Below are 26,315 nucleotides of genomic sequence, written 5' to 3'. Positions count from 1 at the left end.
TAGGGGGAATGTACTAATAGCTCCATTGCAGGTAGCGAGGAAGCAGCAGAGCTCAGCATCAAGATCAACTTGGGAGACTGGGGAAAGTGCTTTTAATTGCACCATCTTCCATCCAGTGCTCTAGATGTCAGGTACCTACGAAGGCACAGGTGAGCGAGGTAGGCCTCTCCCCTGTGGTCTGATTACACTTGCTGCTTCCACATAAGATGGAGCAGCAGTTCCAAAGGAAGGGAATTCTTACAGCCATTCCTTTGTGAGACACAGGGCCTTGTAGGGGTGGCATCTTCCCTGAGTGAGATTTGGATGGCTTCCTTGTAATGTACTTATTTCAGTAGAGTTTTATGGTGTAATTCTGCTGTGTGGGGTTTTTGTTTTTGAAAATAACTTTTGTTGGCTAGTTTGTATTTCTTTAACAACATGATTGTTGTGTATTGCATTTTTCACTGTTGTAAACTGCTCTATAATAGGGATGGGGAACTTGCGGCCCACCAGATTTTTCTGGACTGCAACTCCCATCGTCCCTGACCAATGGTCATACTGGCTGGTACTAATGGAGTCCCAGAACATTTGGAAGTCCACAGGTTCTTCACCTCTGCTATTTAAGCAGAAGAGTGCCATATAAACATATTTTTTATTATTAGTAATAGACAAACAGGGATACAGCTCTTCCCTGGCACTTGATATTTCATGCAGAATTATAGGTTTGTGGTTCAAGTGCTCCACCACCTGCCTGCTTAGGCCCAAATGTACTCCTGCTGTTTCATATTTTAAAATATTAATGTAAATTTTCAGTTGTCCACACCCCCAACCCAATTCAGTATTTCTTTATTTTACATTTTTAGCTCATTTTACAATGTATATAAAACCGAGAGAACAATTATATCAACATGCAAAAAAGATGTAAAACAAAACTATACTATAGGCTCATAGAATGAGTAGTCGTATATGAGTTAAAATAACAAAGTCCAAGTAAAGACTATCAATCTTATTAGATTGTATCGTTCCAGATTTGCCAAGCTGGTGACAAGGGTTGTGTTGAAAATATATGCTATTTTCGTAGTATGTCATGAAGGAATGCCAAATCATATAAAGTGTCTGGAGGTTCCAGTCCTTGTCAAAATCTCAAATTATGTGTGTTTTTCTCCATTATAGCTATATTGCACAGTAAGTGATATCCAGGTGCCCAGTATAAGATTTTGGGCTATTTTCCACTGTGTTGCAATTACTATTTGTGCTGCTGAGATCATTTATAAGACCAAATTTTTTTACCAAATATTTTACATTGATATAATCAAAAATATCCAATAACATTAATTTTGTACAACAAACAATATTTCCTCTAGAAATATTTATCATTTCTGTCAAAATTAAATTCCAAAAATCTTACACCAGCTGACATTCCTACCATAAATGATACATATTATAATATGTACCAAGCTTATTGCAGCCCCTACGACAATTAGGTGATATAGAAGAAAACATGTTTGACATTTGCAAAGGAGTGTGATACCATCTGTGTAATAATTTTAATGAGTTTTCCCTAAGAAAACTGTCAACAGATTTAAAGGGTTGTGCTTCACAAATTTTATTCCAGTCCTTGGGAAGAATTTGTGTTCCAGTATCTAGTTCCCATGTCTTTTAAAGGGGTTCCATAGATCCATAAGTTACACTAAGCAATACAGAGTACAATTTAGAAACTATTTCCCCTCTCTCTATCCATTGTGCTTAATAAATTTCCAATTTTTTTAAGGGTCTCAGAGCTTGTGGCTTTACATTTTATTTTATAATAAAACTAAGAATTTGATTAAAATAAATCCAGTGTGTGTTAAGATTTGACAAAGTTTATTTTATTTACTTAATAGATATAGGTTGATTATTGCTATAGAACTATCATAATGGGTATTAACCTTTGGATTCCCAGTGTTCAAATTGCTTATCTCTCCCTGGCTGGACTGTTCTTTCTTTCTGAATGCTGTATATCACAGAGACACATATACAATCGCCTACAGCAAAGTGTGGACCTTGCAGAAATTTTCAAATAAAACAGAAGGGCTAGCATACAGGCAGCAAAGTTAACAGCATCCTAAAGGCAACAATCAATTTACTATGCTTACTTTGAAATGATACCACTCTATTGTAACAAGAAAGGTAGCACAGCATTGCAACAGATGCGGGAGGTTGCAAAATGGATGAATTGTAATTCTTTGGGGATAAACACAGCCACTCTGCACCTTAGGCATGTTAGCTGTATGTTCTGAGGCTCAATGAGCCAACCAAGGAGGCTCAAAAACACTCTGCAAAATTGCATATTCTACCTCTCAATGCTTTCTCCAAATCTTTATTTTGTTGTTCCTCCTTGCTGGAAGAGTTCGGCAATAAAGCAGAGCTAGGCTATGATGAAATGACAAGGAAATACAGGCAAATGCTCTTCTCCCTACCATTTGAATTTCAGTAACTTTATTGGTACTATAAAGTTTTAAAGTGCGGAGAAAGTTAGAACAATCAAGCGGTAGTAAAAGGCTGTGCGTCCCCCCCCCCTTGCCACCCCATAAAGGCTTGCTTTAGCTTTCATAATCCATTTACAGGTCCAGTGCATGAACCAGTTTCTTCGCTTTTTCACAGGGGCCTGCTTCAAAAGGAACTGCTCTTAAGTTTATATTTTTCTCCAGTGTTACCAAATTAATGCCCAAATTTTGATTCACTCACATTTAAGTGCCGGTTCACTTTTCCCCCATTTATAAATAATTATCACAACAGCAAAAGTCCTATACAAAAATGATGTTATAATGAGAAGAGTTAAAACAATTTAACAATCAACAGTTATCAGCCTACCTTTGATCAGTAGATGACGAGCTTGTTAAAATAGTACCTTCCAAAATAGCCTATAGTTGCTAGGAGACAAAACAAGGGATCAGGAACTCTTCAGTTTGAATCTTCGCTTTGCCATGTACCCACTAGATTGCATTAAGCAGGCCAGACTTTCTCAGTCACAGCCACTTGTCTGCAATATGATCTCAGCCCTTCTTTAAACTTCCATGATTGTTGTCAATGTCAAAACAAGATGTGTGTGTGTGAAATGCTACATAAATACTAAGTAGGTGAGATTATTGGTTTGTTTTTATTATATGTTTGTTTGTTTTCTATCTTGCTTTTTATGTTGTGAACTGCTCTGAGATCTATGTTTGAAGGGTGATCGGTATACACATTTAATAAACAAATCAACTTTGCATGGTAGTCTGGTATTATTATCCTCTTTTCGCAGTTGTGGATGGGGACGAGGCTGAGAATATAGGGATTTTCTCAGGTTAATCCATGACTTTGTGGACGTGGGGCTGTAACTCACTGGGAGCTTGCATGCAAATAGTTCTAGGCTCGGTGCCTGAAATTGCTCATTAAAAGGATCAGGGAAGAGGTGATGGGAAAGGTGTTGTAGATGCTTTGCTTTCAGAACAGATAACACTGGGCTCAATGAGCCAATGGTCCAACTCAGTGACCTGGTTCAGATGTAACAGAAAATGGTTGTTTCCTCCTTCTTGACTGAGTCATGGCAACTTTCAGGCTCACTTGTTTCCTCTCACTTCCTTTTTTGTGCACCGAAAACATTTCCAAGTGATCATGTTTAGGACTGAACTGTATGCTACTTATGCCTTCTGCTGAATTTTGATCCAAAAATAATTTTTCTTCCATTCCGCCTTTTTGAGAGTACTTTCAATAAAGAAGAGGCTTGAAGGGTTGCTTTAAAAAAAAAAAGTAAACATTTTCTTAACAAATATTGCTTTAAATCTACATAACTGTTGTACAGGGAAGAAAATGGACAAGACAAAGGAAGTTCTTGCCTCTGCTTAATTTCTTCTTGCCTCCAAAGTATTTTCCTTTGGGCAGACAGTCATTGTGCCTTCTAATGACACAAACTTGAAGGGAAGTAGAAAAAAAGACTACAAACAGGTTTTATAAGCCTATCAATGGGAATATGTGGCTACAAATTGCTGAGTAAATGGAACAGCCTGCTTCCTAAGCCTGAGTCTGTGAGTCTTATGTCAAAGCATTTGGGGTGGGGCAAAAACACCAGGGGGTGTTAGGGATACCTGCTGAGCCCTAATTGGTGCCCACTGTTGTTAATGGCTTCCTGTGGCTGAATGTTTACTTGTCATTTGTTTTGAGCTTTGTTTCCCAGCTACTAGGGGAAAAATACTGACCAATTTTTTTTAATCTTCTTTTGAAAAAGTGTATCTCCAGTCCCAGAGTGCCCTTCTGCAGTTTGTCTCATGATACAAAATACCTGGAGTCCATGCCACACTCAAAAAGTTACCTGGTAAGGTACAGGTCTCAGCTTGCTCTTATTATTGTAAGTGGGTGGTTTTAGACTATGTTATAAGGATTAGAAAGTATCCCAAGAAAGATTGCTATCTTTTTCTTTGGAATACCCTAGTGTTCTCTTTTATGGGATGTTGGTTCTGTATCTGTCACTGCCAGCCACATACGGCAGAAGCGACTAATGTGAAAGTGAAGTACTCTACAGATCTGGACTTCAAGCAGCCAGAAACAAGCACTTCCAAATCTGATTCCTATTAAGTGTCTGGAAGTCGCCTTGGTTAGTTAGTTTATTATAGTCACACATCCAAAAGCATCCCAAAGCAACTCACGTATCGAGAGGTTTCCAAAAGCAATTTACAATAGTGAAATGTGAAGTGCCTAAAAATATTATATAAAACACTACAGCCATAATGTTCATAGTGTTCATCCGCAGAAAAAGTAATCTAAAACACAACACAATATATCTGCTTGCTCAGCACAAGATGAACACCAGTATCACTGAGCACGGAAAGCAATTAAATCCTTTCTGAAATTCATGGGCATTAAAGACTTCTGTGTATCCAGACAGCAAGCACAGTATAGCTTAACATTGATTTCAACTTTCCCAGGCCTCTCACCAGAAGAAGGACAACAACTTCCAACTGTTTCCCACTGTTAATATCTGTTCAAGCCTGCCTACTACCCCACGATTGTTTGTTAGCACTAGGAAAATTATAAACTTGAAATTTAAAAATTGGCTACATAGCTGTTGGCAGATACCTGCTTTAAGTTACAGCATCACTAAGGAGTAAACAGTGGGTAAGACTCTGACCTTTATGCAGATCTTCTTGATGATCTGCTGCCCTTATGGAGATTTGTTTTGTTTTGTTTTGTTTGAACTACAAATTGATCTTAAACAGCTACTCACATCTCTTTGTGAAAATGCAATTTATCTTCAGGAACTAGCTCTTAATCTACATATCTTAAAGTACTTTCTCAAATGCAGATTTTCACTTTTGGATACATAACAGGAAAACATTTCATAACTATGGAGAAAAATGACTTTCAGTTCAAAAGTAGTGTATGCACTGATACTATATATATTATTGCATCTTATCATTACGTGCAATTTTCTGTAATGGTCTCCTTCCCTGTATGCTATGTTCTGTTACTGAGTTGTTTAATTTGATTGTGGGTATGTGGCAACTTTAACAGATTCCTTGCCTATTCTAGGAAAGTAGTCCTGTTAGTCTGTAGCAAAAGACCTTTCATTCATTCTTGAAGGCCGCGTGGTCTTCAATTTGAATTAGCCTGATCCTCTATTCCCTTTTCCTCTTCTATGAAGAAACCCTTTCTGGGACCCCACATTTAAATTCTTCCCTGGTCCTCTTGCTCGCCCTAGTAGGACCAACTTGGCCAGTTAGCCCTGGTGATCATTTGATGTCTACTGACTGGGGTTTTTTTTTCTTTTCTTTTCCCAAAATGACCCCTGAATTGTTGAATTTTATTGATATTGATGCTGCATTTTATGTTGTATTTTATGCTGTTTTATGCTGTTTTTAAGTCGAATTTTAATCAGTGTTTTATATTTGCTGTCAGCCGCCCTGAGCCCGGTTTTTAAACAGGGAAGGGTGGGGTATAAATAAAGAATTATTATTATTTTTTAATTGTTTAACTCATTTGCTTCCAACTCACTCACTGCAGAGAATGAAGTAAAAGTAGCTGAAGAGATGTCAAATATGTTTACCTTCTGTAGAAAGAAAAAGAAATTGACACTCATGAGAGCAGATGAAGAAAATAAATCCAATTCATTCACTTGTTTTATTCTAGGTATTGTCTGTTTTAAAGGGGAAAATGAGTAAAGCTAGTCTGACATTATATTCATTTTTAAATTTGTAAATAAAAGTTTCTTTGAACAGATGCAGTTCAGAAAGGATTACATGTAACTTTTTTGACTGGAGTTTGTCTTGATATATTAAAACAAACTCCATACAGCTTATAGTTTGTCTTGGTATATTAAAACAAACTATAAGCTGTATGCCTAAAACCAATATTTTAAATCAAGTTGTATTTGCTTTCAATTAGAAGCCACTTCTGTATTTAGCACACAACATAAAATGCAAATCCTGTTAAATTGACAGGGATCAGATATATCCTGCTAATGTGATGCCCTTAATCTGCAGGCAAGTAAGCGGCCACAGTGGGACTAGGACACTCTTGTGCCCCTGCTTTTTAGCTAATGCATATACCATAAACTGCAAAGAATACTAGAAGGAAACACATATTTCAGCAATATGCTTCTGGTTTCATTACAAGCACTGCAAAATCCAGTCTAGCCAGCAGTTTCTGTCCACCATAAATAGCATATCCAAAAGTATCACAGTTCCCATGATTCAGTATCTGATTAATTCGAGATGTGATACTTGATAAAATAAACCATGTTAGATTTGGTTTTGGTGCTTGTCCATATGCCTCTCTTATTCTTTCTCATTCTCTCCTAAGATTATAGGATTGCAGAATGAATTAACTAAACTTGGAATCTTAAAGAACAAACAAGACAATGAAAACTTTTGGAAACTCATCCAGGCAGACATTCATGGTTCAGAGTTCAAAGAAAAGCTTCCAGATATAAAGGCAAAAAGCTGAGTATCTTTATAATCTTTTCATTTTAGAACAGCTAAAAATGTCTCATCCCCATAGATAACAGTGTAGATTTAATGAACTTGGTGGGAAGCAGATTCATTCAGATCAGAGTAGTACCCTCAAGTACACACTTGTATTGAACAACTGCTTTCCCTGATGATGACGTTTTCCTTTGGCAGCCCCCCCCATCAATTTTGTTATTCTAGCTAGGTTTTTTTTGGGGGGGGGTGTTGTTTTTGAGATTGTACAACCAAAAACAGCAGAGTCTAGAACCCCACCTGAGAGGGAGCTCCAGGAGGAAAATTGCAGGCAGGAGAAAAGTGGCCTTCTCCTATCTGCCTGCTCTACCCTAGAAACTGCCCCCTCTAGATTCAACTTTGCAGTGAAGCCCACTCACATCATAAAGAACTCATAATGGATAAAAAAGGCAAGCCGAGAGGAAGGCAGTGAGAACTTGTGTCTTCAAGCTCATCTGCCAGTGATTTGGATGGTGAAGTTGACAAAAAGGTGAAAGGGAAAAAAACAAGCAGTGCCTGAAAAGCCTGTGAAGAAACAGAAGACTGGTGAAAGCTCCAAAGGTGCTGCCTCCTCCAAGCAAAGTAGCAACAGAGATGAGAATATGTTTCAGATTGGTAAAATGAGATATATCAGTGTTCGTGATTTTAAAGGTAAAGTCCTAATTGATATTAGAGAATACTGGATGTATCAAGAAGGTGAAATGCAACCTGGCAGAAAAGGTATCTCTCTAAATCCAGAACAGTGGAGCCAGTTGAAGGAACAGATTACTGATATTGATGAAGCAGTAAGAAAACTGTAAAGATGAGCCATGCAGAAACTCTAGGTTTAAGTAGTCTTTTTACATTAGCATTCATTTTCTAAACTATTTGTTTTCCAAGCTATTGTATATTTGGATTGCAAAACAGTTTGCAAGATGAGTGCTTTTTTAATGTACATTAAAAGTGTATTCTGGGTGAAGTTGAAAAAAATAAAGAGCTCATAACTCACCTACTCTCAGAAGCCAGAAACATCATAGCCAGACACTGGAGAGACCTGTCAGGTATCAAATGGACCGATGGTATCAAATAGTATGAGAAACAGCCTTACTAGAAAAACTAACCGATAAACTGAAACTGACAAGGGGACAAATAGAGGAAGACGCCTTCACCCCTGTATGGCTCCCCTTTATCACATACACAGCCCAACAAGACAGCAACAAGAACTCGCCAACAGCATACAAATCAATATGGCTAACCTCATCCAAAAACACCCACCCATCCCACTCACATATGAAAATAAAATTCACCACAGACAATCATAAACAAACAACCACACCCTAGGCCACCACCAACCTCTCTCACCACCAAAGGAATTCAGGCGAATAGTAAAGAGAACCCCCACAAGTGACACTGACACAAACCCCCACACATGCACTAAGTAGAATAGAAACATTGCCACCTGACTCCACCCCCACTCACCATGACCCCCTCCATCTCTTTCCCCTTTTCTTCCTAATGTAATACTATTGTCTCAACAAATGAAACTGATCTGTAGAAAATGTAACTTGAGAAAAGAGACATTGCACATACTTTTGTAAACCAAGAAATCTTTAATAAAAATATGTTTAAAACAAAATGAAAACAAAACTTTGCAGTGAAGAAGCAAGAGCAATAGGCATCTGGAAATACAAATTTGCTAGTAATATGTAATACATAATTGAGTTATTAATCACAAAGAATCAACAACAAATGACAAAAAACAATTTACTTAAATACTTTGTGTTTTTAATTGACAGTGTTAGCTACAAAGTCTTTGCCTCTGTCAACTTCAGCAAGAACCAGTCCAGTCCAGCCTGTTGACGGCTTTAAAAACAGTAGCAGCCTGAAAAAAGTAAGCAAATACGTGTTTCTGTTTATAACCTTGGATTTCTAAGCACTCTACTTTATGAGGCTTCTAATTATAGTCAGCAGTCTTAACTCAGCTTGATGGGTGGGTGGGAGATTTCTCTGATAAGATACTTCATGTGATGCTTAAATAGGCCTTAACCTTTCTACATATCTGAATGAAGCTACATTTTATAGTCCTGTAAAATCTCTGGCTTCCTGAATTGTGTTGATATCAGGTTGTGTCCTGTTGCTTTCAATAAGTCTACTTAAGAAGGATTCAACCTATAATTCACAAGTGACTCCCCCCAGGCTAGAAGATTTCCCTAAAATGACCATAAGAGTTATTTACTCCTTTGATGCAATATTCTACATTTTTATAAGTAGATAACTCAATAATAATAATAATAATTTATTATTTATACCCCACCCATCTGGCTGAGTTTCCCCAGCCACTCTGGGCGGCTCCCAATCAAGTGTTAAAAACAGTACACCATTAAATACTAAAAACTTCCCTAAACAGGGAACAACAATTGCTTTCATGGGGTAGGGAGCACAATTGTACACAAAACACCTTTTGTGCAGGGCGCTCTGCTCAGTATTTAACTTCTTAAATTAGTGGTGGGACAACCAGCTTGGAAGCATCTTCCCATCCCTAGATGCCTGTGTGTTTTAGGGAACACCTGTCTACACAACTTCTGGTGCCCTCTCTTGTTCATTACCTGGTATCAACAAGAGGTTCCGTGGCTACCGTAAGTCCTGCTTGAACCTTGATTCAGATTAAACCCCTGCTTTCCCTTTTTCCTCTGTGAGACTGGAAGTGTTCTGCAATGGGTACCGTGGCACAGAGTTTCCTGTCTGAGTGAGGAAACAGGAAGTATTTGCTGTGGTCAGGATGCAAAGGGGCAGGTGGTGTGCTAATGCCATTTGCTTCCACCATGGCGCTCAGGAGGGTCCCTTAGTTTCCTTTTCTGATCACAGAGCTTTGCACTGCACAAGAATCTGCTCCTTCAAGAATCTCTGGTTTTTAGGAGTGGTTTATCAGGTGCTAGGTAGAGCTATAGTCAAAAGTGGAGTGCAGTGACTGGGAGCTCTGAAACTATATTTCATCTTTGGAATCTCTCGGCACAACCATTTGGATTCTGGCTGATCTCTTCAACATAAATGGGAGATTTTGAAGAGTGGTGATAAAATATAGGTGTATTTTAATATGCTCAACATCTGAAAATCTTTTTGGCTCATTTAAACTGAGTTCAGCTAATACTATATACACATGTTTCTATATTATATATTATTGTATTATGTTTGTCACTTGTAGATAACAAGACCCAGCAACTTGTCTCACATTGCGAAATGTTTCAAAACTGAGAAACACCAGATGGGTCACTGTTTTGGTACATGTGAAGATGTCTTGTGTGAAACATGTCGTGCAGAATCTGTGGCCCAAGTCACATCCTGGAGTTTCTGAGCTCATGGGTCAGCAGACAGAGATACCACAGTCCAGAACTCAGCTTTCTTTAAATAACATGTACTTAGGAGTTCTTAGGAGAGAGGGTGAGCAGTGAAGAAATGTTGGAGAATGATCCAAACTTGTCTTAGATTCTTAACCATCTCCCCTTGCCTTTCTCCATTTAACTGTGTTATGTTCACCAGCTGTGCCCTGAAAAAAGGATGCAGGGATGGCTGAGCTCTTCACATTTCTGTGTAATGATCACATGGGTGCTTAGAGAACATGAGACTCTCAATGCCCCCTGAAAGGTGACCAAGGAGCCATGATCTGGTGTAAGATTGAAGCATATTAAAGAAAGCCAATCAGAATAAAGGTGGTAGAACATTAGCATATACAGTGGTACCTTGGGTTAAGAACTTAATTCGTTCTGGAGGTCTGTTCTTAACCTGAAGCACCACTTTAGCTAATGGGGCCTGCTGCTGCGCCGCCGCTGCACGATTTCTGTTCTCATCCTGAAGCAAAGTTCTTAACCTGAGGTAATATTTCTGGGTTAGTGAAGTCTGTAACCTGAAGCGTATGTAACCTGAAGCATATGTAACCCGAGGTACCACTGTAATGATCATGTCCTGAAAAAAAGTCATAATCATAAGATACTTTCTGAGAACAGCAAAATTTTCAAGGTCACCACAAACTGGGATGCTTGATACCATTTCTGACACCAAAGTTGTATATAGAACATGGCCTTAGAGGAGCTTGGAGACAGTCATGTAGCCCATCAAAGGAGCACAATAAACAGGTTGCAATTAGAGGGAGCAGATCCTGTATCTCACTCCAGCTGCTGGAGTTGGCAGCATTACCTCTTTATCCACCCCAACCCTGAATGCAGCTTCTAGGTTATATGTTCCGTTATTTACCCTCCTCCTCCTGTTACATTTTGGGATTTGGAGGGGCATTAGGGTAGATTTGGAAAAGCAGCTCTTACCTCCTTCTCCCCCTGAGGCTTCAGGAACGGATATATAGTTGGGGAGTGAAAAAGGAGTGAATTGGCGAAGCACTCTCCATTTCCCACCCTTGACAGGCGCTAAGCTGGTAACATAAGAATTCTTGCAGTGAATTGGTTCACATGGCCCAGCGTTTTGCTTCTGGAAAGTGGGCCATTGGATACCTTTGAAAGCCCACAATCAGAGCATGAAGGTGATACTGGAGACAGATAGGTGATTGCCCCCAGCCCCAGGTGCCGGGGAGGCGTATACACTCTGAATATGGAGGTTTTTTTTAACCATCATTCCCTCTATTTCTGCTGTTCAGGTTGTGGGTGTTATTGCTGATGTAGCAAAAGAGCACCACTCAACAAGGAGATACTGGCTGGCTTGGGGAAGTCTCGAAAGCTTGCTGAAGTACAAAAATATTGAGAGGGGAAACTAAGGGAGGGGGGACTCCACAAACAGCCCAGTGGCCGCAGAATGCTCACTGTTGTGGGGAGGCTGGGAGGGGGAATGGAGTATTTTGGAGGAAGGCATGGCTGTCTGTCTGGAACAGAAGCACTTCATACTTCAACATTTTCTTGCAGGTCCAAAATGTTACGACTAACAGCTGTTGACAAGACTTAATCCTTCATAAATTTGTCTTGCCCTTTAAAGATCTGCCTAAGCTAAATCATCACATCTTCATGTACTGATATCCATAAATTCCATGCCAGTAGTGCTCCTCATTCCTGAGAAACTCCCAACAAACCCCGCGACATTATTTAGAATGCGAAGAAAACGTTTTACTTTGGGTCTGAAACTGAAATCTGTTTGGGACTTGCCTTAGAAATTCTTTCCTGCAGGTACTTCTGGGTGACTTCTGTAATTGTTTCCCAACGGAGGGAGGATTAGTGGAGATGTCACCAAACCGTTAGGAGGGCCTTGTTAGCCTTTCATCCTACCCCAGTCAAAGGTAGGCCACATGGGCCCCTGTTTGCCTGGCCTAAGACAAATATATCTTGGCTGAATCCTTATTACTGTGTGTCTGAGGGAAGCAGGGGAAAGTGTTTGCAGATACGTGAGAAGAAAATAAAATGGAGAAATGGAGACGCACCCTTTATATTGTTGGAATGCCTAAGGGCCTCTTGGAACTGAATTCAAATCTTATTGGAGATTACAGTGTGATAGAAAGAGAGCTAAAAGCAAGAAATAAATAAAGCAAGCTATGTGCATCTAGCTTTCAGAAAGGCTTGCAGTTCATTGGTAGAGCTTCAGTTTTGCACTCAGAAGTTTCCAGATTCAATCCCAGACATTTCCAGGTGGGGCTAACAGAGAACCCCCCTCTGAAATCCTGGGGAGCTGCTATAAATAACGCTCACCCTAGAGAGACAAATGGTCTTACTCGGTGTAAGGCAGCTTCCTATGTAGCCAAGGTGAGTAAACCAAATGAGGCCAAGTGATTTTATGAACTGTTCCACCTTTATATTTTCAACAACTGGAATCATAATAATAAATCTTTTAATTCACTTTGTTTCTGAAATCGTGGCTTTCTGATATGTGCTGAATTCGGCATCTTGACATTGCTCTTTTTTTAAAAGCATTTATTCTTTACCAATAACTGTAGAGGAAGAAAATAAACAGAGTGAGCATTGCAAATAAAGTGAGGTTTTTTTTCCATTTAGGAACCAGCCATTCTTTCCCATCTGTGCCATATACCGTATTTTTCGCTCTATAACACGCACCCGACCATAACACGCACGTAGTTTTTAGAGGAGGAAAATCCGTAGGCATGCCACCCGCAGACATTCCCTCCATAACACGCACAGACATTTCCCCTTACTTTTTAGGAGGAAAAAAGTGAGTGTTATGGTGCAAAAAATACGGTAATACTCAACTTCTAAAGTTGCTCTTTTACTTCTCTTCTTCATTCTACATGTTTTTGAGTTGTTGAGAAATACTTCTTGGCAGGAGTGGGGCGGAATATTCTTACCCAGGAGCCACATTTGCAAATGGAAAAGCAAGAGTTTGCACTAATAAATAACTTGTCTGAATAGGCCATTGCAAATCTTCCAGGATTCTTACTAATTTTGGTAATTGAATCCCTCCCTCCACCTGCTACGGCCTTATAGCATACCACAGATTCCTACTAAGGGGGTTAGAAGCTCAGTAGCAACGCTAGCAGCTGATTTTGGCAAGTCTTAGCCATTGACTACAGGCTGGCTGCTGCTGGAAATGTAATGTTTTATTAAGTGCAGCCTGATTTGACCCAGCAAAGCCTTTCTTATTCTGGGCAAAAGCTGGACATTGAGAGCTCCTACACCTGCAGAATCTTCTCCATCTACTGCAGTATTTGGTACTGCTTTGCAACAAGCAGTGAAAATGTTCACTTACTGGAACCAATGACTTGTAACCAGGTCTCAATAATTATTACACCAATGGATGTCTCTCTCACCCAGACTGATTCTCCTCAGATCCGTGTTGACCCCAGCCATTTATGCACATTATAGACAAAGGAGGCTGAGGAAATCTCTCCCCAAGTCATTTTAGGGTGATTTACTGTATGTGTATATGCCTGTTTTGTCATTTTCCATCTTAATCCAAGTACTGTTAGCCCCTCTTCCTCCTCTCATTCAGAAATATTATTCTTGAGAAATGTGGCCAATATAGCACAAGAAATCTGGTGCAAGTCTGAGCTTAGTTTGTATTTTGGAGTCTGTTTTCTATTCTTTTCTATGTGATTCACCATCCCAGCCTGTGGGACTGGCTTTTAAAAGGTATAGCACTCATTCAAATGTCAACACACTCTTGCCCAGTTTTTTGAATTTGGTTTCTGCTACTTGTATGATCAATTTGTAGGTTGTGGTTAGAGTGATGGACCTGGGTTCAATTCCCACCTAGCTATGAACTTCACTGGGTAATTTTGGATCAATCACTGTCTCTCGGTCTAACAGGATTGTTGTGAAGATAAAATGGGGAGGAGGGGGACCATGCTCACTGCTTTCAGCTCACTGGAGGAAAGGCAGGATGTAAATGTAGTAGTAGTAATAATAATAATAATAATAATAATAATAATAATAATACTCTGTTCAAGAAGACAGAAAATAATAGGTGTCTATATCATTATATTCAGAGCATCTGTTGTCTTCCATATTGCACTGTCATTTGCTGAAGTGCAAAGTAATTGTTAATTAGATGGTTAAGTAGATCCCAGCTAACCTGTAAAATGAAATACATTTCAAGTCCTAGACCATGTCAGTTGCTCACATATCTAGGTAGCTAACTAGATACACAAACACACAAACACTGTGGAAGAGTAGTTATACTGAGAAGTTTGAATCAAGTGCCAAAAAGCCATCTAAACAACTTTAATAATATATATATATATATATTTTAACTGGTGAAGCGTAGATGGGAACTGGGAGCTTCCTTGGTTTTGTCTGCCTTGTGACCTAGGGCCTGAACATTGAGTTGTGAAGGCATCACTAATGATGTGCTAGTTCTCAAGGATGTATCAGAGTGCTGCAGCTAACACCCGATAATATCGCTCACTCCAGTGCTGGCACACTTTGACTGCTTAGTGCAAGAATCCTAACTAAAACAAAACAAAACAAGTGGTCGTCTTCTCATAAGTATCATATCCACACACCTCTAGAAACAAGAACTTTAAAAAGAGCAAGCAGTGCCTTTAGATATTTGGTTTGGTTTTGTGGAATTGCTTTTGTCTTGACCATTGGCATTCTTTTGTAATTTTGAAATGAGGTTTGGCTAGTTTTGGACTCCTCCTTTTATAAAACCCTTTCGCTGTATATGATGTATAGAGCCATATTCCTTTCTTGCTGGATTAAAGCTGTGAAGTCTTTGTACCCAGTTCTTCATTGTCCTGTTGTTCTGAACAATGATTCTACTGGAAATGGTGTAGGGGAGCAAAGACTAGACCTGATCATCTACTATTCCACTGATTTCTTAACTCCAAATTCATACATCGTAGATTGTTGTTGTTGTTAATTGTCCACCCTTCATGGTGAAGGCTTCACCCTAAGGTCCCAGCATGGGTTACAACACTAAAAAAAACCATAATTAAAAATTGTTTAAAACAACAATTGAAATCCATTCTTGCAACTCTGCTAAAATTCTTGTTGTTTTCTTCAAGGAGACTGATAAGATCTGGTATGAATTTTCCCTTTGTTCTTCTCCCGGCTCCCATTACAAATGAGTTCACCTTGCTCCCTTCTGTGTCTTCACTTCCATCTCTTCCTGTGTTATTCCCCCCCCCCCAGTTAACTTCTGTCTTCTTATAACTTCTTTTTCATTAAGACATCATCCTTAGAGCTTTCCTGTCCTCTAAATTGCTGCCCCATGGTTTGCTAGCATTGGATCGGCTTTGTATCCTCTCCATGAATGCTTGCCAATATGCCTTTAATTCAGCGTAGCCTATTGAAACTGAACTTAAGAAATTTTCCTTGAGTTACTGTATAAATCCTCTCTCCACTTTTCTTGTGCTGTTGATCATTCCGTCATTCCATGACTTCTTTCCTTCTTGGGCTCCTGAGATTACGGCCACGTTCTTGCATACTGCTAAACCATGAACTAGTGCTATGTGGACACACTTTAATGAGCCTGAGCAAAATGTCTGGCTCACACGCTCTCCCTTCCTTTCCACTCAGTCGGGCTTCTGCTGAGTTTAATTCCACTTTTAATGAATATAATTTTAGTGTTATGCTCAAACCAGGGATGTTGGTTTAAAATGGTCTCTGGCCAGTTTCATAAGCCAGCTTCAAACCACGGGTTATTCAGCTGTATTACTAAAGTGGCTTTTTAAGCCAGGATCCCTGGTTCAAATGTAACACCAAGCTGGGATTCTTTAAAAGAACTCATCAGAAGTCCTCCGCTGCAGGGTGGAGGAGAGTATATGAGCCCAACTTTTCACTTGGGTTCATTGGTGTTCATTCACATCGTGCTGAGCTATGCTTTTTGTATAACTGGGTCAGTATCAACTTTCAGTTCTCTAGTTTCTTCTCTAACATTTTCTTCAGCTCTTGCTTCACTTCTCCCTCTCCTTGAAGGAGGCCAAGTGTTGCTCTCTGTTCTGGGAGGTCTATTCTAAATCTGTTTTTTCATCTCATTCTGTGTAAGATAAGGTTAGCGTTAGCTAAAGCTAGGCCTCTGTCTCCAGCTTTCTCAACGTTTTCTCTTGAATGGCTTACCATAATCTCAGTCTGAATTTAGACAAGAATACATCCCTCCTTATACTTTTCCATCACTACTCCAAATATCACCATTCCCCGGTCTTTCAAATAAACACAACTCTGTGAACCCATTGATGCATCCTTCTTTCTTTTCCTGTCTGTCCTTGTTCAGTATTGCCATTTCTTCAAAACTTATAAAACTTTCTTCTTTTTCTTTTGCATCTTTTGCAAAAACAAAACAATTTTTTTAAAAAAAACAACAACCCTTCATTCTTCGGCCATCTCTTACCTGAACAGTAACCATCTTCATTTTCACATTTATCAGATATTGGTGGGTTGGTGTTTTGTTTTGTTTTAATTAATTCAATTCAAACTACATGCATCACAACATGATGAGCTTGGGTTGTTGTGTATAGGTTTTGTGTAACTTCTGGGTTTCTTTTAACTCTTATTTGTAGAATGTGGGGTGGGGAGGTAGAAGAAAGGGATGGAATATGGGATGCTTCTCAAAGAGAAGTTTATTGTTTGTAGAACAACAGTAAAATAGATGGCCAACATGTGGCACACACTCAGGAAGACTAATATCCCATCCTCTCTTTGTTCAGCTGCCTTGTGCTTAAACTAAACAATCTGCTGTAACAAAGATGTTTGCCATGGTTCCTGCATGCATACAGAATGAGGATACAGCAGTCTTGTGACTTAGGAGTTGTAACAGGAAACCTAGACTTGTGGACTTAATTTGTGAAACATTTTCCAATAAAGTTGTTTTTTGTGACTCAGGAGAAATTTGTTTAAAAATCCAACTAGTTCCCCTGAGTTACAATTGTGGCATCACGGTTTGGGATGGTATAAGCAAGTCAGGAACAAACTAGCTGCACATTCAGCCTTTTTGCAAAATTTGATGCTGCCCTGATTTGTTTATAGCAGTAGTAATAATATTTGTTTGCATGGCATTCTTTAACTGAAAAGAAAACCAATCTGTGATAGTCACACATGCAATAAAATCTCTGTTTTGAAACCTTAATTTTTCTCGCAGTCTTGCTCAGTTTATTCTTTCTGTCTCGCTTACGATCGCTGCCCTGATTTCACGGAAGTGCAAAGAGACCTATCCAATTGGCCCCTTTGGTTCGCAATATTCACATGTATGCTGCGGCCATGTGGGAGCCACCATGGGAAAGTGGCTCCCATGTGAATCGTGGGTTGTGTGAAGAGGGCTAATACATCTCACCACATATCTCATCCTTCCTCATGTTCTGTAGGAAACGCAGAAAGAAAATGCACAACTCCCTTTCACTTCCTTTGTTGCTGTTTCCATCTAACGTTTTCCTAAGGCTCTGGGAAGTTTGGATGCTTTATTCCCAATGCTTAACACCTGGGCCTTTCACTTTGGTGCATTTTTACACTAAATATCCAGAATATTAATAAAGTGATGAAAAAGTGTCGTTTCTACGTGGCAAAGGACCAGGTAACATTTCCCTCCATCAACTGGAAGAGTGTTTAAAGCAACAAACTGGAAGTGGGGGAACTGGCACGTAGCAGAAGTGTTGGTAATAGCACTGGGGTAGGATAGGTGCTACAGCCATTTTATCGCTCGAGCTGATCGCCACTCTGATCCAATTACTGCTCACGTGGGCCGATTTCTCCTAGTTGTTTGGGCTAGCAGCAGTCAGCACTGGAATTCCCACTGCCTCCATAGAGATTGTGAATTGTTGGGTTCTATTAGTCACATGTCCTGAAATGACCAATGAATGCCCCCCCCCCGATATCTATCAGCTTAGTTTGACTGTTTTCATTTGCACCAGGGCTAATTCAGATTTCTATTAAAATGCATTACTTTTCCAGGCAGAGTTTGATATATATATGTTTTTGCACTATGAACAAGAAGAGCTAATTTATCTGATTTATGTTTTTTAACCCCACTGTTCTTTCTGGTCATTTCATATTTTTTATTGCCTTCTATAGTTTGCTACAGAAAGGTGAATCCTAGTCACAGTTATAAATATAGGAATCCATTTGAAATGTATCTTGAACACAGTGTCTCTGTAAATCCTGTGTATAAATCTCTCCCCCAACATCCTTAGATGGGAAAATAGAGTAAAATCACTGGTTTATAATTCTGGTTTATCATTCACTGGAAAAGTAAGATCTAGTAAATATTATTATTGTTCACTTTATTTTAGTATGCTGCTTCATACTATGTTGATGTTAGAAAATCTCAAAGTGGTTGACATCACAGCAAAAAAACAACATTATATAAAAATACAAATTCCAAATTCAGTACAGCAGCAGCTGCTGCTAATCATCATCCACATTTTTAATAATATAATTAAGTAGTAAATATCTAAACAATGTACATAAGTCCATATATTTTTATGCTATAGAAACAGGTGTTCCTTGACTAGTCTAACGTGCTACGAGGTTTAGGATTATATTAATGAAAAATAAGATTTATCCCTATTTATTGATGAATAGATTCTTCATTCTTCCCCGTCTGCCTTTTCAGCTAAATAAGTTAAACAAGAACCATAAATCAGTGTTGTTCTCTATTTTGGTTATTTGTAGTTTTCAGCTTTGAGGCAGGCAAGTAAAAATTTAAAATACTATGCATTTAATAAATTCATCATAAAATTGTGAAGTGTGTGTGTGCTGAGCAACAGAAATCCAGCATTTGATTCCCCTCTTATTTTCAGAGTACAGATTCTTTGCTGCCGTCTGTTGACACCTGCCAGTCTCCAGCTTTTCATGAGAGGAAACAGGTAAAGACCCAGCAAGAAACTGAGCAGATGTTTTCAATGATAGGTGAGAAAACCTCAGGCCTTCCTGTCCTTTAAAAAGATAAGATTAGAACAGGTGAGTTATACTTCTGGTACTCCTACAATTATTCTTCTGGCATTGCAAAACAGTTCAGTAGCTTGCGTGGGAACTGTGTTCAAAATACTCGATTACGCTGGCAACAAATGCACAGTTTTGTGACATATTTGGTACATAGAAAGTACCAGATTATAGTCTGAGTAGCAATTCCCTCTGACCACCAGACATTAAAAAAAAAAATCTGTCAAAAACTGTAATTCACTGAAGACTACTGCTTTTGTCAGAATTCCATCTAGAGCCTGTTTCTTACGTTCTTTATTTAGGGCTTCCCGTTTCTAAGAAATTCCACAATTTTATCAGATCAACATTGCCCTCATTTCCCATCAGTTGACATGGCAACTGATGACATATGCAACTTGCTCCCATAGCAGCACAAGGGAAGGGGGCATCTGAGAGAAGGTTACATACCTTGCTCCCACACTGCCATTTGCATGCTGCTATTGGAGTATGAATGCATCCATGTGAAATGAAACAGGATGAACCAACAACAACAAATGATTTTGGGTACAATCCTATTGTCTCTAGGAGGGCACCCCAAGGGCCATAGGATTTCGCAGAACTCCGTTTCTGCCAGCAGAGGGAGCTCCAGAGGGGGACACCTTGTTGCAGCTACTAAAACCTTAGCAGCTGTCCCTCCTCCACCGCTGGTAGGAGGAGGAAATAAAGCTATTGGGAAGGTGGGGCCTTGGAGTCCACTGGATTCAAAGCCCTCCTCCCAACACATCCTAGGACAGGTTGAAAAGTGCACATTCTGCATCCTCTACCCTGCTCTGTAATTATGACAAATCTTAAATATGATTCGGCTTGTGCTAGTTTGAATTTTCCCTTGTTCTCATCAGGCTTTGTTTGCAAATATTGTTTAGTAGCCAGTCGGCCCACACACTTCTTTCTTAGTCCTTTTTTGGTAAATTGATGACCTTAGACGGTGTGGAACTCCATCTTTCCCAGTGTTGTTGCCTGATCGCCTAGAGTCAATTCCTACTCACCCAAGGTGAGCAGGAAAAGGACTTTGTATACAAGCCTGAATTAGCTATGCAAATATTTCTTTTATGATCCATAGATTTTAATAGCTCTTGCTAATCCATTGTAATAATTATTGATACCTGTTTTGAACTAACCGCCAGAAGTGGCTCGTTGAATAACATTCCACGCCAAAATAATTTCTTAATAAAGAAGACATAATTATTTCATTTTATTACATGGCTGACCAAAAGAAGGGAGTTATTTTAGTAGCTTAGACTGCATGTGAGGCTCAACTTTTTGCACCATTTGGCAGAGAGGTATGAGATTTTGTTTCTCACAAGTCAACATTACCATTTAGCTGCTCAAACAGAGAATAAGATCATTACTTATTCCTAGTGGATGGGTAAATACGGGTAAGTCTGGCAGTCAAGGAGAACTGCCAGAGCAATGACTCATGATAATATTGTCCTCTTTTTTCTGAGAATCCCATTTTCAATATCTCACAGAAAGGAGATGTGGAGCCAACATATCATCTGCCCTTTAGCCTCTACTGCGTCCCTTCTCTTTGCTGTGTGGTCAGAGCCTTGACATTAATGCCATTCCTGATGGAGCCTTTTTTTAGTTTTCATAATTTAGTTGTATACTTTTTTTCAAACATTCAATGGATTGTGAAATAGAATATAAAATACAAAATTCCATTCCAAGCAAGGCTAGCTGGCACAGAAAATTTATACACACACCAGTTTTTACTTATTCCCTCTGTCTGAAGCACTGGGTGCCTAGTTTTATTTCCTGCATATATATGGAGAGAGAGAGAAAGAGAGAGAGAGAGAGAGAGAGAGAGAGAGAGAGAGAGAGAGAGACATAAACACACACACACACAAACCCTACTTTTTCTCTTGGTTGTTTTTTTTTTTTAAAGACTGTATTCTGAAATAATATGTTCTGGTGATAACACTATTACCAAAACATTTTTAAACCATTGGTTTTTCATTCACTTCAGTGCAGTTCAGAGGAGTGCACACTCAAGATGACAGAGGGTCTATTTTTTTTTAATTTGCCACTGACTCATAGCACATAGCAGTTGTGGTAAAATCAGAACTACTTTCCCACTGGGAATTAAATGTGAGCTGTCCGATTCAGCTAGAGCTAATGGTTATTGTGAATCATTGAAAGCCTTCTAAGTTAGTTCCTCTGGTTTTAGTGAGGCCTTCAGTATAATTCCACACATTAACTTGGAAGTAACTATTTTCAGTGGGTCTTACTGCATAGTAAACACGTTACAACTTCATTCAGCCTTAGTCACAACTAACTTTATTTGGATTGTAGGAGAGTTGTGTTAGGTCTTCAGAAGAATAGATTTTTGCCTGCCTCCATCCCTGCTTCCAGCAGACAGTGAAGCCAGCCTAAACAACTTGGAGTTATCATTTGATTTAGACATTTGCAAGGTGAAGTTAACGGGAAAGTAAAAGTCTTCGCTGTTGTGTGACTCCACTTCTATGTCTAATTAGAGTCTCAAAGCATTTTAAAAAGCCATATAAGGTGAATCATCTCAGTAAACAGCCCTTGACGTGAAAAACCAACACCTTTGCGGTGGGGAGGATACCTTTGCAAACAAAGAAAGGTGGCTTTCTGCAGTCAGCCCTTTTCTCTAGCAGCACAGCATGGGGTGACGGAAAAATCATTAACAGGCTCATCCTGCACTTTTCCCTTTTCCACACCTGCATATCACCATCCCCAATGCTGTAGCTTTATGGGCCATGAGGAGGCAGATTTGCCGCCATGAAACTCCGGAGCAAGCTGACAGCTGCAGAACAGCAGACACTAAAATGTAAAGGAGAGGAAGGGGAGAGATCACCTTTGAAGTCTACCAAAAGAAAAAGGGGAAACAGAAGGACTTTGACCATTTCTTTTTTTAATTATCTGTCTCAGGTACATTAAGATATGAGCCACTAGGGCAGGGTTTGTTTTGTTTGGAAATAGGCATGTTACAGTAATGTGTGGATTCATAAGACCCTTCAAAATAAAAATGTGCATTTAAAAATTACTATAGACTAGTGAGGGAAATGAGCCTTTTGAGCTAAAAACAGGTTGCATCATGGGGTGAAAATAGCAGCTGGGGGATTTTTGACAGGAAACTGGATCAGGAGCAGGGCTTTGCAGCTGTATATCCTTCAGAATAAAAGTGAAAGTATTGAACACATTTTTTTTTAAAAAAAACAGGATTAAAGCAATATGTAGCTTGGTTTGTGGAAGTCTGAATATTTTCAACTCCTATCCTGGTGTATAATTAATTGACCTTCTTTCCCTCCCACCCCATCACTTTGAATGAAGTCACAGCAGTAGATAACAGTTGCAGTGCATTAACCTGAAATTACAAGTCAAACACCTCAATAAGAAAAACTGCCTTATCAATGAACTCAAGGTTGGCCAACTTTAAGATGTCTTATTTCCATGGATGCCCTCTATTGGTTTACTGCAGAAAAGCATTTACCAATAATTATTGAATAGACGGCTTCAAATATTCTTGAATGCTGCCGGAAGTCAGGTGATTTACTGTTTTATTCCACAAGAGTAATTACTTTCGTGCGCTGCCTTGGCTAACAGTTTATCTTTCTTACATCTTCATAGACTTTAATGGCGTTTTAATAATAATAATTTTTAAAAACCGTTGGCAGAACCGAAGAGGCAGCTGTGTTAATTTGTCACAGAGCAAAAACAGAAAAGAAAAATGGATCATATGGTTGCAACCTCTTTTTTGTGGTGGGGTGGGGTGGGGGTGTGTGTTTTCCCCTTGCTTACAGATGGGTTTCTCCCCCAATTTTCCTCCCACAGTTGCTGCTTTCTTGGCTTTCTGAAGTGCAGAAAAGACTTGGAGAGCCATCTAGGACTCAGCAGGAGGTGAGTTCTTTCCTGTAATCTTTATCAGGCTTGCCCCATCCCACCTCTGTCTTCAGAGGATGATAGTAGTAATAGTTGTTGTTGTTGTTTTGAGGTGGGGGGGGACACGGGTTAGTGGGGGCAGTCCTATTTATTCTCTGTCTGGAGAAGCCAGAGTGTTACAGTATGGAGGAGAATTTCCGAAGAGTCAAGCTCAAGCTGAGGCCCAAAGGAGGAGAAAGGGAAGCCTTTATTATGATAATAGCGATGAGCTGGGTAAAAAGAGCTCTCACAATGGGGCTAGGCTACTGTGCCTTCAGCTGCTTCCTGCTAGGAAGATTCACAAGTCTCCTTTACATAGGATGATTAGAGAACTACAAAGTCAAGGGGAGTGGTGGGTTTCACTCTCTTATCTGGAGCTCATCCAACTCAACAGTTCTGACTCTCCAAGATTGCTGCTTTTATCAGCCCAGCCTGTGAGGTTATATTAAATGATAAATGTTTGGTACTCAATATAGTGCCATTTACTCTCCCAACCCCCCCTAAAATCATGGGTCTGATACCGAGAAGCAAACAAAGCCCTTTGCACTACAATTGATTTTGGTGGGACTTTATTTAACAGCAGCAAAACTAGGACGCAGGCATTGATACTGTTTAGTTTGCCTAATTGTCCATGCACCCTTCATTGTAAAGAGGGGTGAGGGGAATTAGTTAATTTTGGGGAAGCTTGCTCCTTAACCATGCCAGGGGTGGGTCAACATTGCCTTTATTTCAAAAGGTTCCCCTCTTGCATTTTCCTCCAGGATACTCAGCCTCCTCCTAAAGGTGTAATCAGGCTTCCTAATCAGGTATGTAAATAGAGAGCAGGTTTGGGGCTGCCTCCCATTTAGGACTATAAATCTCGGCTTACATTGATACATTTTCCTGTAGCTCTTTCTTTTGAAACACTTTTATATTATTACTGTTTCATCATTTAGATGATTTCAGACCGCAATGTTTCCCAAGGAATAAGAATTGAGCATCATATGTATTGTTATATAAGCATGTGGGTCACAATAATAGATTAATATTGTTCCTGCATATCAACTTGAAGTACTGCAGTGATTTCTGCATTGATAGATTTATTGGATTTTATGCAGTGAGAGTGAGAGACAACAGTTCTTCCTCTTTAAGGTATCTGAAGAAGTGTGCATGCACACGAAAGCTCATACCAAGAACTAACTTTGTTGGTCTTTAAGGTGCTACTGGAAGGAATTTTTTTATTCTTCCTCTTTAAGTCATTGAAAAGTATAGCAGATGTTTTGTTTAGGCCAATTTTTCATGTTGAAATTCGACTGGACTGACAAAGTGGGCCTTTTAATCATACAAGGACAGAGTAAGATTTCTGAAACTTTTGGTAGAGGGTAGAAAACTATTGCATTTTAAAGTAATATGCATATGACATACCTGTCTTTATTATTTTGCTATTCAGGTCAATAAAAATGTGAAGTAGTATGGTAAAATACATTGTCTGTCTTGCACACTGTCACATTTGGTGGGTGCCACTGAGTGTTCAATGGAGGTCTGAAGTTTTGAAAAGGACCTACTTCACCCAAACCCTGTTCTGTTAGTACGCCACTGACATCTTACAGTGCCATCTTAACCACATCTACACAGTCCCATTGAATCCAATGTTTCTTGCTCCCAGGGTACTGGGGTTACAACTGCAGCCTTAAATAAGTTTTGAATAGGAAGTTATCTTAGGCCCTTTGTAGTGGTATTGCTTTAACAAGAACATTATTTAGTATAATAATTAAATAGCACTTGAGAATGTTCAAAACACATCACGTACATTATTTTAGCATTCCTTACAAAACTGCCCTGAGAGGTAGACCAATATTTATAATCACCATATTGCAGATGAGAACCAAGGCTGAAAAATGGTGGTTTACCTTTGGCTTCCTAGTCAGTTGGAATTGGGCCAAAGTTGTGATTGCTTTAAGCATATTCCGGAATCTAGATTTGGCCAGTATCTTTGTGGACCAAACTTTGACATTATCCCAAGTGCTTGATCGGGCTAGATGTTAAACAGAGGAATTGGCTGGGGATGGGGGGCAAGAAAGAGAAATGCAATTAAGCGTCTCAAAACTTCCCAGCCCCACAATTTACACTGGGGATAAAAGAAAGTACTCTTCATTTTATCCATTTCCATTGCCTCAAGGAGGTGATGTTTATCTGCACAGAGTTCCTGGCTAAGGAAAGTTTTGCTCCTGAGAAAAGCTTGCAATACAATTAAGGATGAGATGAAGGAGCCAAGCCATGAATGATCTACGAACAATTTATTCTGGAGTACTACTGGCATTGGTGGTTTTACTGTACATACGGTTGTAGAGCACATATATTTGTAGATAGAACTGGACTTTGCCCATAAATGCAGCTGTAAGTTGTATGCCTGCTGCTATGCTCTTTGGGTTGTGTCAAGTGCTGCTGTTCTGCTCATGCAAGAAACTTTCATTTGTGCAATAGGACTTCCCCTTCCTCTCTCCACCCCAGCCCCACACATGCCCTCAAAATCTTCTCCATAAGGTTGGAGAACCCTCCAGATTTTGGGAGCACACAGGGGGAGGAGAGGAAGGGGAAATCTTGATGTGTAAGTAGAACTCTGCCGAGGCAGCTCTGCATACAACCCTGTGACTTTCCCCTGCTTTCTTTCTGAAAGCTGCACACACACCCTCCTCAAAACGTCAAGGTCTCCATGCAGGTCATCCCTGCAGGACATAACATCTCAGTAGTACTGAAGCAGGCTGCAACCACAGTGTCACTTTCTGTCGGTGGCCAGTGATAATATTCCCATTCTGGTGGTGCTTTCCCAGCATTTGTAAATACTTTTATCATTCCTCTCCTTTGCTTATCCCTGAGCTGACTGAGATGGAACAGAGCCTTCAAAGCTCATTCACCTAACACCATTCTAGATGTAGCACCAAGTGAACAAGCCCTGAAGGATCAGTGGGCTCACATGCTCTCTTCTTCTCCCTTTGCACACCACATTTCTCTCCTTCCTTTCCTGGTTTATGTCACACCATAGTTCATAATTCCATTGGAACTGACAAACTCTGGAAACTGCCTCACAGAGCCATTTCTCATGCATTCCATAGTTTATCCATTAAGTAAGGCTGAGGCTCCAAAAAATGAATGTGCAGATTGT

At 39.6% G+C, this 26,315-nt stretch overlaps 1 protein-coding gene and 1 pseudogene across 7 annotated transcripts in view; both read left to right on the top strand.

Moving 5' to 3' along the window:
- Positions 1 to 26,315, top strand: part of LOC310703826 (uncharacterized protein) — a 48,905-nt gene that overhangs the window by 18,549 nt on the left and 4,041 nt on the right. For 4 of the 6 annotated variants that reach the window (XM_083496546.1, XM_083496550.1, XM_083496545.1 and 1 more), the window contains 6 exons: positions 4,226 to 4,312; positions 6,796 to 6,934; positions 8,729 to 8,823; positions 19,108 to 19,173; positions 23,087 to 23,152; positions 23,935 to 23,979. In XM_083496546.1, the coding sequence (XP_083352672.1) occupies positions 4,226 to 4,312; positions 6,796 to 6,934; positions 8,729 to 8,823; positions 19,108 to 19,173; positions 23,087 to 23,152; positions 23,935 to 23,979 (498 nt within the window). The remainder of the gene's footprint in view (positions 1 to 4,225; positions 4,313 to 6,795; positions 6,935 to 8,728; positions 8,824 to 19,107; positions 19,174 to 23,086; positions 23,153 to 23,934; positions 23,980 to 26,315) is intronic. The other 2 variants (XM_083496548.1, XM_083496549.1) reach the window with 2 other exon arrangements.
- On the top strand, positions 7,387 to 8,145 carry LOC310702428 (activated RNA polymerase II transcriptional coactivator p15-like; annotated as a pseudogene). The gene has a single exon. The product of its transcript is annotated as an activated RNA polymerase II transcriptional coactivator p15-like (transcript).

This window comes from Podarcis liolepis (genome assembly GCF_965112155.1).
Source record: "Podarcis liolepis genome assembly, chromosome: 3".
In the NCBI taxonomy this organism is placed as follows: domain Eukaryota; kingdom Metazoa; phylum Chordata; class Lepidosauria; order Squamata; family Lacertidae; genus Podarcis; species Podarcis liolepis.
The sequence above is the reverse complement of the archived record's forward strand: the minus strand, read 5'-3'. Positions and strand labels throughout refer to the sequence as shown.